The sequence below is a fragment of the Cavia porcellus genome, unplaced genomic scaffold (assembly GCF_034190915.1).
Source record: "Cavia porcellus strain 051 isolate PalLab524CR breed Dunkin Hartley unplaced genomic scaffold, mCavPor4.1 scaffold_3, whole genome shotgun sequence".
NCBI lineage: Eukaryota > Metazoa > Chordata > Mammalia > Rodentia > Caviidae > Cavia > Cavia porcellus.
The window spans coordinates 61,643,188-61,657,129 of record NW_026947486.1 but is presented as its reverse complement, the minus strand read 5'-3'; the positions used below and the strand labels follow the sequence as shown (position 1 = coordinate 61,657,129).

General features: G+C 37.3%; 1 protein-coding gene across 1 annotated transcript in view; it reads left to right on the top strand.

Moving 5' to 3' along the window:
• The window catches only part of Zmat1 (zinc finger matrin-type 1), a 109,696-nt gene that overhangs the window by 78,414 nt on the left and 17,340 nt on the right, over positions 1-13,942 (top strand). The window contains exon 4 of the mRNA XM_063245569.1: positions 2,597-2,703. Within this exon, the coding sequence (XP_063101639.1) occupies positions 2,597-2,703 (107 nt within the window). The remainder of the gene's footprint in view (positions 1-2,596; positions 2,704-13,942) is intronic.

Below are 13,942 nucleotides of genomic sequence, written 5' to 3'. Positions count from 1 at the left end.
TAGGTATTTAATCTAGAGTTTTTGCAGATTTGCTCTGTTAGGGAAAGCTCTTTACCAGTCAGCTTGCCCAGAGATTTTAGTCAGACCATCTGACACGGTCCTCAGGAGAGCTTTGCTTCTTCCTTCCTTAGAAATCTGACCAGTACCCAGATCATCAGACATCCAGGCACGGCTTCTGGTCCTCAGGACTAGGTCTGAAGTCTGAATCTGGCATGGTAAGCCTGCTGATTGGGTCTCCAAGAATGGTCCTCAAGCCTGGATTCACAAGGGCAGGCCTGGATCTTGTGCCTACACAAGCTAGCTAGAAACCTGATCCCAAAGAAACTTACCCAGTGTTGGGCCCTAAATCTAGGACTGCAGGGTGAGGCTTGAGTCTGAGGCAGGGCTGGTACCTGGGACCACTGGACCACTGAGTTTTCTGGACTGGTTTTAGAACTTTAATTTAAGGCATCCAGCCTGGATCTAGGATCTACTAGGGTGGGTCTAGGCTCTTAGTAGTCTAGAGAATGCTTAAAATATGAGTCCTTTGGCAACTAAGGCTCCAAAATCAGACTGGTACTGTGGCCAGTATATAGCCAGAGTCTGCAGGGGCTCATTTAGAGCCTAGGATCATATATGTTAATGGGATGCCTAGAACCACTGAGCCTACCCTAAAGGCTGGGACTTCTGATGTTGTTGTAAAGTTTGGTTGTGTTGACATAGAGGTTAAATCAACAAAGGTAAACTTAAATCCTGGAGCTTCAGGGGTCAGTCTGGTATCTGGGTACACAGAAGTAGTCTTAAATCCTGGATCTATGGGGGATAGCACTAGAATCTAGTGGAACAGCCCTGGACCCTCATCTTATGGAGAATGGAGCTATAGGGACTAAACTGGAAGGTGAGACTGTAGGAACTGCACTAGAGCTACAGGATCTTGGCCGACACTGGGGCATGTTTAACAGCTCAGGCAGTGAGTACAGGCCTACAGCCTATAATTACAGGTTCTGGCTTGAGGGTTGGGTCCATGCATGTGAGCCTGATACCTAGGGCTGCAGGAGTCAGCCTGATTCTAGATCTGGCCTAAATCGTGAGGCTGTGGTGGAGGCCTGGATAGTGCTGAGGGCAGTCCAGCGTCTAAGGCCACAGAGGTGGACCTGGCATTGGAGCAACCTGGAGACTGAGTTTGTTGCACAGACCTTCAGCCTGAAGTAATAAATTTAGACTGACACCAGAACAAGAATGGAGGCTCAGTCTGCAGGTGCCAGTCTATGGGCTGGGGCTGTGGAGACCTGCTTCCTGTTAGGTTTCACTGGGGTGAGTTTTACTGGTGTGGGCAGACTTAGTGTTGGCTTTTAAGACAAAGTCTGGCTCTCTCTTCCCTCTTCTTCCTTCAGCCATAGGTTATTTTTTTTATGCTGTGTCACTTGGGATTTGGGCAGGGGTGATACTTATAACGTCAAATTGAGCTTCTTATACTTCTCAGTGTACCTTATTTCTGTGGTGTACCCAAGAGCTGTAATCACTTCCCTTGTTTCATTAGTGCTTGTCAAGGTATTTTCATGGATGAACAGTTTTTCAAATTGAGGATTTTACGGGAGGACAAGCACTGAAGAACACTATTCTACCATCTTGCAGATATCTATTCTGATCATTTTAAATTAAAAACTCATATGTGTTTTGCAAAATTAAGACAATTGTATAGAGAGAAAATAGTTGTTTTCTCTCATTAATCCTTCTGTCACTTCCCACAGTTAATAATTTTTAATTTAGTTTATATCATTCATAATTTTATTTGTACATATGTGCATATATTTAATTTTGAAATTAAATATGTGCTATATTCTACATCTTATTTTGGCATCTTTTCACAAAAGTGTATGTGTTATTAATTCATTCATACAAATAACCAAATAATAAGCAAAATTTTGATATTTTGTGATTTATATCCTTTAGATAAACTGCTAACCTTTGGTACAATATAGTGAAGCTATTAAGGACTTCAGATAAAGTGATGACTTTAAATGTAAATACAAAATATTTGGCATGTGTTACTTACTACAGTGAAAAACACTATAGCATGAACATGATATCATTGGGGGAACTTATATATGAGATTTATTTAGCCAAATGAATGCCCTAGTAGTTGTACAGTAATACAAGATGTTTGCCCTCATGGACAAAGGTGATTTGTGGTTCCCTGTGACTTTTGAGTAACACGGGAATTATATCTCCATATTTAAGTGACAGTCTTAAAACAATACATTTCTTAGGATTTTGTGCCATAAAAAGCACAATATCAAGGCTGGGGTTTTTAATTCTTTCATTATTGATTATCCAAATCAGTCTGTGAAGCTCATGAAGTTGCTGATGTTCCTGTATATATTATCTATATATACAGGATTACCATCCTAAATGAATATAACTTTTTGTGTCATTAGACATAGAGGCAAACTTAATATTTGTATATAAAATTGCATACTTGGGAAACAAACTATTTTTATATCTTCAGAAGCACTCAGATTTGAAGAGAAATAATACATATTTGAGGAATTAAATGATATGTCCAAATATTCATTAATATGATACGTCGTCTTACTTCCCTTTACTTTGTTCATAGGTACCACTTGGAGTGAAGAGAAAATGCCTGAACATTTTACAGATAACTTTTGTCAAATATGTGGAGTGGTTCTGCGATTCAAATCACAAAGGATTGCACATTATAAGGTTGGTTAAGCATAATAAGAATACCTAGAAAGCAAGTTTTTAAATGTAGCAAATAAACTTCATATAAGTCATCTTATTTGATTATTACAAGAATCTTGCGAAATAGATGGTAATATTTCCCTTTGATGGATGAGAATATATTGGCTCAGAGAGAGACAGTAGCATACTACCTGAAGTTTGGTGAGTCTGATTTAAATTCAAATTGCTTTGACTTCAAAGTTTATTTTCTTTACTTCACACCATCTTGTTTTCTGTTGTGTTTATTAAATCACTATATCATGTGTCCTTGTAGTAAATATAAAATAGGAAGTATCACAGTTGCATAGGAAGCTATAAATATAAATGTGAATTAAAGAATCTTATGGGACACCGAGAGTGTTCCTTTACCACAAATGAAAGCTTTAGAAACTAAATGAACCAATCTTGAATTTGGATTAGCCACATGTTTTTAGGCAGTCAAACATAAAATTTTAAATCTTCATGACAACATGGGTACTTTTCTTACTCTTTTAGTTTATAGATTAAAAAAAAAAAAAAACAAAATCCAGAGTAATTCTTTGTGACTAGTATTGGCATGATGAAGCCTAAAAATGATTTTTTCTGATTGCATACTCAGTGTTCTTTCTTTTCATTTATCATTGCTTCATATTCTGCATCACCTGGTGAGACATTAGAATTATTTTGTATTTGATATCTAGATTACCAGTGCATAGATCCATGTTCTTCAAACAACTATATTACCAGTTCTACTTTTTGAATCACCTCATCTAGTTTTGCCATTGCTAATCTTATTAGCAGCTATATTTCAATCTTTATATTGATGGTGATTATATTACTATGATTATTGATAGGAAAATCGACTACTTGTACAGCTGGACAAGCCACATAACCATTCCGAACATGATTCTTAAGCCTAAAATATGAGAGTAACAAAAAGTCTCTTACTGTTTGTGTGGAAATTAAGTGAAATCAAACATTGGAGCGTGATTAGTATATTCTCAGATGCCATAAATCAACTAGATTAGTAAAGAATTAACAGTGGCTCTATAAAAACTGCTGTCAGAATTATTTGAACTTAGTCCTCAAAAGTAATTTTTGATGTTATTCATTGTAAAAAATATAACAAAATGAAAACAATAATTCTATCATTTGTACTTAATTGTCATTTAATTTTTCCTTTGTTTCTATGATTTTAATGTATTTTTGATGCTAAATAGGTGTACATTCTCACCAAAATAATTATATAAATATATATTGTTTTTTGCATGGTTTTTCATACGAGAACACATTCTGTACATTTTATATTATATACGTTATTTGTAGCTCTAGAAATTGCACTCAGGATCTTTGCACTGAGCTATATCCCAAATCGTTCTTTATTTTTCATTTTGAAGCAGGGTTTTTATGTAAGTTGCCCAGGCTGGTTTCAACTTCCAGGTCTCTTGCTTCAGCCTTCCAGAGATCATAATAATTTTAACTGCTATGAAGAATTATATTTTTAAATTTAAATTTTAGCGATACTTGCAGTTAGGTTGTTGAACCTATTAAATGAATTTAAAACTAGTGATAACATTCTGTATATTAAAAATATGTTCTCTGTAAATATTCTACTTAAAAAGCATGAATATTTTTCCCTTTGCATTATAGCGCAGTTAAGGCTGTCAGGCTATATCAAGATAGTATTCATTGTACATGTAAAATATGACAAATTAGTAGGATTTTGAGGTTGTATTTATTAGTATTTCCCTTTGTATTTATGATTGTGATTGAGAAAACATCCTATATACTTTTCTTATGTAAGTACTTCTGTTTTTTTCTAATCTTTGAAAACTTCATTTTGCACATTAAGGTGTTAATTCACTTGTTATTAATTTTTGTGTGGAGAAGGTGATAATGTATTTTCATATGGATACCAGTTATAACCAGAAATATTTATTAGATGAGGTATGATACTATGGCAACTAAGTTTTTAAAAATTGTTACGGTACATAGTGAATTGCTATATATTCCTTTCCCAGTACTCTCTACCACTTTGAATATACTTGTTCTTATCACTTCCTAAAACAGTTCGGGAAGTCCTCTTTCATAAGAGTCTTCGGTTGCACAGTGTAGTTGCCTCAGGTCCCTGAATCAACTCAAAATATTTACCTTTTGTGGCCATTTTAATTTTGAAGAAGTTACATGGTGCGGCACCAGTAAATGAAGCAAATGAGGATGCACCATATTTTTATAACCCTGGCTTTCCATTGGATAGCACTCAGCATCAACAGTCACTGTATTTTTTTGCAACATCTTGCAAAGTTACTCACAAAAGAGGACTTGCAGAACTACTTGTGAAAGTGAAAAGAAGGATAGGATAAATGTACTCAAAATATGGGAAGTATTTTAATGAGAATTAATAGCAATTTATCTTGTAATGTAATGATATTTTAAAATGTAAACATTAACCATATATTTGGGTCATCTCTTGTATAGTCCAACCTTACTACACTAACTTACAGTGCTGTCTCTGTCATATTGCATCCCACATATATTCATCTGTTTTTGATACTATTTTTCTGTTTATTTTATTAGCTTGTTTTTCTTTCTGTACAACTGTTTCACCTTAAGTCATAGCTATGTAATAAGGCATTATACCTATAAGGTAAATTTATATGACAAAAAATTCATAAAGTAAGTTAAAAGAGGAACTGCAGATCAGGTAGTATTTCTAACCCAAAACATTAATGTCTGGAATATATAAAGACTACAAATCAATTAGAACAAGAATCCAAAAGAAAAAAAAATTGATATGAATGGGATAGAGAAGAGTTATTCAGTTTTGCTAGTGTACAGTTTTCATTTCATAGTTAGTGTTGTACTCTACTCAAAAAACAGGGCCCCATGATGAAAAATGGGGCAAGACCCCAAGATGACAAACGGGGCAAGATGTCCTTTTTAAAAGAAGCACTTTTATTTTAGCTGGCCCAGTGACACAGTGCAGATGGAATTTGCAAAGGTGTGCAACTGAGTTAGAGTTTTGACTGATTTTTATAGTTCATTTATGATTAGCTCATTGATCATTAAGTACATAGTGGTGAGAAACAGAAATAAGGTGGGCCTTTGTTCCCCTTTGCTTGAGGTCAGAGGCATTTCACAGTGGGTGGTTAGCCAATTCATAGCCCGTGGTCTGCCAATTTCAGGAACATTTATCTCTCATAAAGGGAACAATGGTTGACACAGCATCATTTGTCTCTTACAAGGGGAACAAAAGTTGACATAGCACACAGGTCACGAAGGTGGGGGGGATGACGCATTACAGAACAGCAGAACGACGTGGTCAGTTAATTTATAACTATGTGGTTGGTGCTTGGTTACTAGGGTAATGAGCTCAGTACAGAATGACAATATTACTAATAACTATTTTTTAAGTAACTATTTTTGTTAATTATCTTTTGATCAATTATTTTAATTTTTAGCATCTTAATATAACATTCCCCACTGATTTTTGTCAGTGATCCAAATCTTTGGCTCATGGAATTTTTAAGCAGTTGTATTTGTTTATAAACTTGTGTCCTTAAAACCATGAGTTTTATTGTTTGAACCTGGTCTTTGACATAATTTACTAATCTGTTTATAATGTAAGGTCCAATTGTTAAACAAGTGGTAAGATTAACAGAGGTCCAGAGGCTGTTGTGATTAACATTGTCAACGAGGGAGATAGAGAAAACCATTGTTTAAACCAATTTTGTTTAGCTTGTCTGGCTTGTTTTCATTTCTGTAGCCACCTTTTAAGGATGGCCATATTTTGTCTGATAACCCCAGAATGATTGGCATACAAACAACAATTTTTTTTCTAATGCCAGACAAAGGCCTCCTTCCTTTAGGAACAGGGGATCTAGACCCCACTGGTTTTTTAAAACCATCTCAGTCAGTGAACTTAAAGAATCGTCTAATTTGGAGACAGAGTCACTAAGGGCTGCTAAATCTTGGTCAATGAGTGCATGTAAGTGTCTATAATTTTGGTCTTTTGACTATTAGGCTGGACACTCTTAAACCTATTGACCTTGTTATCTCAATTTTTAGTAATACAGGTAATAATACAGGATTTTTTTTTTTGTTCTTACTGGACTCTTTAAGTCAAAGCTAGGGAACAAGTGACTCTTACCATTATCTCTAGAGTACCAATATAGTTGGGAAAAGATATGGACTAATATGTAAAGCTCAGGGCACTGGGTGAACAGGTGATACATGGAACAAGGAGTTATATTAGAAGTACAGGCAAACCAGGCTCCATTGGGAGCAACAAGGTGTTGATTAGCAGGATAGGAAAAAGTATAAATCAAAGCTGGAGAGGTAGGATTACAGAGTGCAGCATAAGGGGAAGTGTGCAAGGAGTAGGAAGCAGAGTAAACACAGATTTTTAGAGCACCCTGTACATTGTCCAGTGTGAGCAGGGGCTTAGCATCCCACCAACAAAAGGTGTCATCTGTAGAGGAATTTAAAAGTTGATTTGCCATAAGCAATGTCCAGAGGCAAGAAGGGGCTAGACATGACACAGAAATTGCAGAGGGTAAAAAGGTCTCAGGAGCAGGAAGTCTAGTGGAGGAGAACAGAAGATGGGGTCTCCAGAGTGAGGAAAAAAGGTAATGACCACATTTATTTTTCTGTCAAGGAGATACAAATTTTCAACCCCAATGTCTACAAAAATATTTCGTCTCTACGGACTGTGAACACCTATGATCAGAGGCTGGCTGTTGGTTTTGGGGGCAAAGATACAAGCCAGTGGACTGTAATTTTTTTTTTAATACATAGGTCCCTGTAATTCTCTATCAGCAACCAATCAGGCAGGATGACATGCAAACCCAACAACATTTTTTTGTCTAATTTTTGCTGGGATGTTATCTAATAGGGAACATAAATCTATCTTAATTATCTCATAGACAGTAGCATTGGCTACCGATAATTTACCAGTGAAACAGTCAGTAATTAAGTTTTAAACAGAGGGTTATAAGGTATCTCCTTGGGGTCTCCACAAGGAATAACACTTAAGAACAAGATTATCAGATACATTTGGCAATCTTAAGCTTTAAAGAATCCTTGGAGGGAACAACAGTCCACTTATCTGTAGGTTGGTTGCTGTCAGAGACCAGAACTGGCTTGAGGTGGCAATGATGAATCGAGGCAGGCTTTTTTGTGACTTTGATGACAGTCAGAGTGCTGAGGACCACGGTGTAAGGGTCTTCTCACCATGGTTTGAGAGACTCACGGTGATGTCTCTTGATGAGTAGTGTCCTAGGTTTTACTGCAGGACGTTCATCCTCAGGATGGGCTGAAGGCAGAGGTTGTTGTTCTCAGAATAACTGGTGGATGGAAGTCAGAGCTAGCTGAAGGGCCTGGAGGAACTTAACAAGATTTGATTAGCCAGATCAGCTAATTTTTTTTTCCAGAAATCTTAGGAATAAGAGGAGGAGGTCTCCCACATAGAACATTAAAGTGGAAACAACTGTAACATAGGGGGTACATTGTGCACGCAAGAGGGCAAAAGGAAGGAGACTCACCCAGTTCTCACCAGTTTTTAATGCCATCTTAGTTATTACCATTTTTAAAGTCTGGTTTATCTTTTTTACTTGTCCTGAACTTTAAGGCTGGTAAGCACAATGGAGTTTTTAATCAATCTGCAAAGCTTGGGTTAGTTTTTGAGTTATCTGGGCTATAAAAGCCGGGCCATTGTCAGACCCCATGGATAAAGGGAGGCCAAATTGGGGAAACTGCTATCAGGGCTGACTCAAGACTTAGTAGGAAAAGCTATCTACCAGTACTCATTTTCTTAAAGTCCAGGCTTTTTTATTTTTGTGAACTCTATTTCTCAATGTTTTTTAGGCATAGTCCCATGATACCAAGTGGTTTTCATTTGTTCTGGTTGCTTAGGGTTTACCAACTGGCACTGAGGGCCTCTAAGGCTCACAAACTGGAGTAAGCTTCGATAACTGAGGAATAAAGAAATGATCTCAAAAAGAGCAGCGAGTTTTGATCCTCCCATGTGAGTGGACTGATGAGCTTGTTGGATGAGTTTTTATCTCAAGGCCTCGGGGAGGAGGACTCAATTATCAGGCAGTTGGTACCAGCCCCCAGGGATATCAGACTTTGCTTGAAGTTGAGCTGCCAAATGTAAGTCTTTTTGAGTGCAAAATGGCTCTAACAGAGTGGATGGAATCAGTAGCAATGCCGGGATTGTCTCAATCCCCACTGATTTTGTGGCTGCTTTTTGGGTAGCTGCGTCTGTTAGATTATTTAATAGCCATATTCCTTGGCATCCAAATGGCAGCTAACAAATCCAAAACTTGGGGAGCATTTTTATCTTTTGGCCCCCTTAAGTCAATGAACCTCATTCCTAGTAAATGACCCCATGAAGATGGGCAGTAGCAAATGCATATCTGCTATCAGTCTGACAACTTGAGGGCCTCAGTGAGGGCAATTAGTTCAGCCCATTGGGCTGATGTTTTTGGCTCCAGGGTTTGTTCCCATAGAATCTGAGAGTCTGTGACAGCGGCTCCCACGACCTGCTTACCTTGATAGGTGTGACTATTTTCATCAGAGAAATATGATGGAACTCCGGACAGTGGCTCATCTGTCAAGTCTGGTCGAAGCCCCATGAAATGATCAGAGGGGCAAGGAGAGGTCATCATCAGGCAGCTGAGTATCTGGGTTTAAAGACACTGTCCCCTTGAAACTGATGGTAGTCAGATCCAGAAGTAATGCCTGATAGGCAGCCATCTGTCCGGTGAAGCTTTGATGAGAGTCTCCATTGAATGAGAGGAGATAATTAAAAGTTTTTGTCCAAATGTCAACTTTTGGGCCATTTTCACCAGGAGGGCCACCAAGGCAATCATCTACAGGCAAGGCAGCTATTGGGCTGTCACATTATCAAGTCTCTTGGAAAGATAGGCAATAGGCCTTTGCCATGGTCCTAAACTCTGGGTCAGTACTCCTTTTGTTATCCCTTGTTTTTTATCAACATAGAGTGAAAGAAGTTTTTGCAACTTTGACAGAGCCAGAACTGGAGCTTTTGTTAAGGCTGATTTGAATTGCTGAAAAGCCTGGTCTCGTGAGTCTGAAATCTAAAGCAGGCAATATCTTATGGCTCCTAGAAATTTTTATATTTGCTTTTTAGTCACAGGAACTGGAATCTGTTGAATGGCTTGCACCAGCTGGGAGGAAAGAGTCAGTTTTAAGCAAACTCTAATACTAACTGAGGGGCATTTTTTAAAATCTCTCAAGTCTTTGCAACTTTTGCTTAATATCAGGGGCGGACAGTTACAAAGGTATTATTAATGGCCCTTGCCTTTTTTAGGTGCTACCAGATCTACAGGTGTACAAATGTAATAGGCCTCTAGTAATCTCTCCAGAAACCCCGAGGGGGCCTCATCATCTAATTGTCTCACCTCTGTTACCTTGGACAAATTGGTGGGTTTTCTGGCAGCCCTTAAAGGCTTCTGAGAACAACTGGCGATACTGAACGGGAGCCTTCTTACCTCTGGTTGTCCGATCGGGGCGGGACAAAGAGAAAACACGGTTCTTGCATTCAGGATCAGAGGACAGGTTTTTATTTGGAATACACAGTGTTTTTTATCCCACAACATGAATGTATTTTTTTCTCTTTTACTGTAAACAAAACCTGCAGAATCTTCTGGCAGTCATCACAAGTGGGGTGATGAATTGGGAAGACAAATTTCAAAAGAGAAATTAGGCCCTGAGGGTCCTTAGAAAAAAGGGGGGTCAGGAAGAGGAGTCCAGCAATTCTGAACGCTGATGGCTCCTAGTACGGATGGGAATGAGAATTACAGCCTTTTTAAATTTTTATTTTTTATAGGAAAATATATTTTATATATGGTCAACACTGACTTTTTACCATTATATAAACTTGGGATGACAAAGGGCTCCAGTTTATCCTCCCCTTTTTAGAATATAATCTCATTTTAATGGAAACATTTTGTAGTAAAAGTTTGCTGATCCAATACTGTCAAATTCTGAACACATTTGTTTTTTGTTTTTCTGTTTCTGTTTATTACCCGTCAATTACCTTTTTTCTAGCTTTTTAGACAACATTAAAACTTTTAACAAAATCCTTGAAGTGACTTTCTTAGTAGTCTAAAATATATTAAATCATTGTATGTCTTTTTACCATCTTAAAATGTTGCATTTTAAAAACTGTAACTTTGTAAACTGGCTCAATAACAGTATGACATGGCTTTATTTGGTAAAGCCAATATGATTTTAAAAACCATAAACATATATATATATATATATATATATATATATATATATTTACATTTTAACCAGAAAAACACTTTTAAAGGCATGCCAAGGTTGTACATAATCAGTTGAGGACTAAAACATTAAACAAGGCACCACAAAAGACAAGACCAACATTAAAGACACAAACAAAGGATTTTCTGTCCATGGTTTAGCGACCTAAAGGGAAATAAATTTTTATTATGACCCTTAAGTCCAATAAGCCACATGGAACCTGCAACAGTAGTTTAAGAGAAAAAAGAAATCTAAATGTTAGTACTGAGGTAACAGATTTAAATGAACAAATGGCTCCACTGTAAAAATATACCAAGCACAAAACCAAATGGATAAAAAATCCCAAATCACAAATGGGCTAGAAGCCCTGTCCCAGAGGGCGTCCCGCTCCAGTGCAGAAGGAGCCAGCCAAACTCCTCTGCAACTTTAAAGGTGCGCACTCAAATTACAAAGAACAAAAGATCCAAATACTTACAGATGTTTCAAGCCAATCGATCGGTGAAAAAATGTGGGGAGAGGTCCCCATGTAATCCCGGACGAGCCCCCAAATGTTGTACTCTACTCAAAAAACAAGGCCCCATGATGAAAAACGGGGCAAGACGTCTTTTTTAAAAGAAGCGCTTTTATTTTAGCTGGCCCAGCAACACAGTGCAGATGGAATTTGCAAATCTGTGCAACTGAGTTAGAGTTTTGACTGATATTTGTAGTTCATTTATGATTAGCTCATTGATCATTAAGTACATAGTGATGAGAAACAGAAATAAGGTAGGCCTTTGTTCCCCTTTGCTTGAGGTCAGAGGCATTTCACAGTGGGTGGTTAGCCAATTCATAGCCCGTGGTCTGCCAATTTCAGGAACATTTGTCTCTCATAAAGGGAACAATGGTTGACACAGCATCATTTGTCTCTTACAAGGGGAACAAAAGTTGACATAGCACACAGGTCACGAAGGTGGGGGGGATGACGCATTACAGAACAGCAGAACGACGTGGTCAGTTAATTTATAACTATGTGGTTGGTGCTTGGTTACTAGGGTAATGAGCTCAGTACAGAATGACAATATTACTAATAACTATCTTTTTAAGTAACTATTTGTGTTAATTATCTTTTAATCAATTATTTTAATTTTTAGCATCTTAGTATAACAGTTTGCTGTCTTCAAGGCAAAGCAGTATGGCAAAGGGGAATGGGATATGAGAAAGAGCTTATGGTAAAGTAGGCAGAAAGTAGTACATGCTCAAGGGAGGTAGTGTATATGTATCATGCCTACAGTGAACCAGTAAACCAGCTCTTCTCACCAGGCTTCATCTTCTAACATCACACCCAGCTAGATGCCCATCAGTGAACTGATCCAGTGATGAGTATTGCATACCCTTGTTCCACCCATCTTCCAAAAGCTCCACTTAGGAACACATGCTTTAGGGGAACGATTAGATATAACCTTTAATATATTGAATGATCCAATGTTTGTAGTTTTGTAAAATTCAACATTACATAAACTTGATGGGTACTTGCATATGTAGTAGTAGTATATTCACTTTCCATTACTGACAAATATCTGAGATAAAAAACTTTAACCAAAGGTTTGTTTTGGCTGTTTTAAAAGTTTCAGTCTGTGGTTAGCTACCTCCATTGTTTCTGGGCTTGGGGTGAGGCAGAACATCATGGCACAGAAAGGCTACTTACCTCATGTCAGACAAGAGAGAGGGAGACAAGACAGGACAGGAAGAGACCAGGAACAAAATATACTCTGCAAAGATATCCCCCTCACCTACTACCTGCAACTAGGCCCTATGTCTTAGAGTATCCACCATCTCCCAACAGCCCCTTGAACTAAGGACCAATCTTTCACCACATGAGCTCTTTGTGGAATTTATTATCTAAACTATAACAGGTATTAAAAGAATAAAAACATGAAAGCAAGTGATATACCTCAGCTTTATCTATGAAGATAGAAAACTATTATGGTGTAGGATTCAATCTGTAAAATTTTACCTCTTTTGAAGGGGAGATCTGAAGAAATAGAGAAAAATTCAGGTATCTATAGAAACTAAATGGTGGGTATGAGATTTTAGTCATATTCTTTCCTGGTATTTCTTTATGATGAATAAATTTCACAATTTAAAATTCCAGCCTGGCATAATGATGCACACTTGCAATCTCAGCACTTGGGAGGCTGAGCCGGCTGGATCACCATGAGTTCAAAGTAAGCCTGGGCTACGTAAGAGTCAAGGACAACCCATGCTACAGATCAAGACCCTGTTTCAAAAATACCCATAAAGAAATGATGGTTACCTCAATGTGTTCAGGAAATGTTAGTTTCTCTTCTATATACACAAAACACCCTGGATATTCCTATGCATTTAGCTATAAATTTTTCCTAATAATGACTTGAAGCCAGGAAAGTTTATTCCCTTACAAAAAATAATTTGAGAATTAGACTGATATTACAGCTCTGTAAAATCATGAGAATCCAAAATATTTTCTGTCTTTCTGCTCTAATGAACTGCCTTTTGCCCTAAAAGTTACCCATGGCCCAAGATGTACTCCATTCTTTGTGTCTTAATTTCAGAAGCAGAAAGCAAGAAGGATAGTACAAAGGCTTATCCCCTAGTCTTTTAAGAAAATTTCCCCAGAGTATATCTTATTGGCCATAATCTAATTACATAACTACATCTTGGTGAAAGAGGCCAGAAAACGTAATGTTTTAGCTGGATACATTTCCCAAGACTTGTCATTAATGAAAAATAAACATTTAATATGGGGTGACAACTGGAAGTTTCTATAAAAACAATAATTTAAAAATTACTGATTTCTAGATTGCAGCATTATTTTAAGTGAGATTTAGATTTAAAAAGCATGGGAAGCTCTTTCATAAATATAATATGGACAAAATACAATAAAAAATCACAACTACTATCCTTCAGTGGCAAAACGAAACACCAACATGAC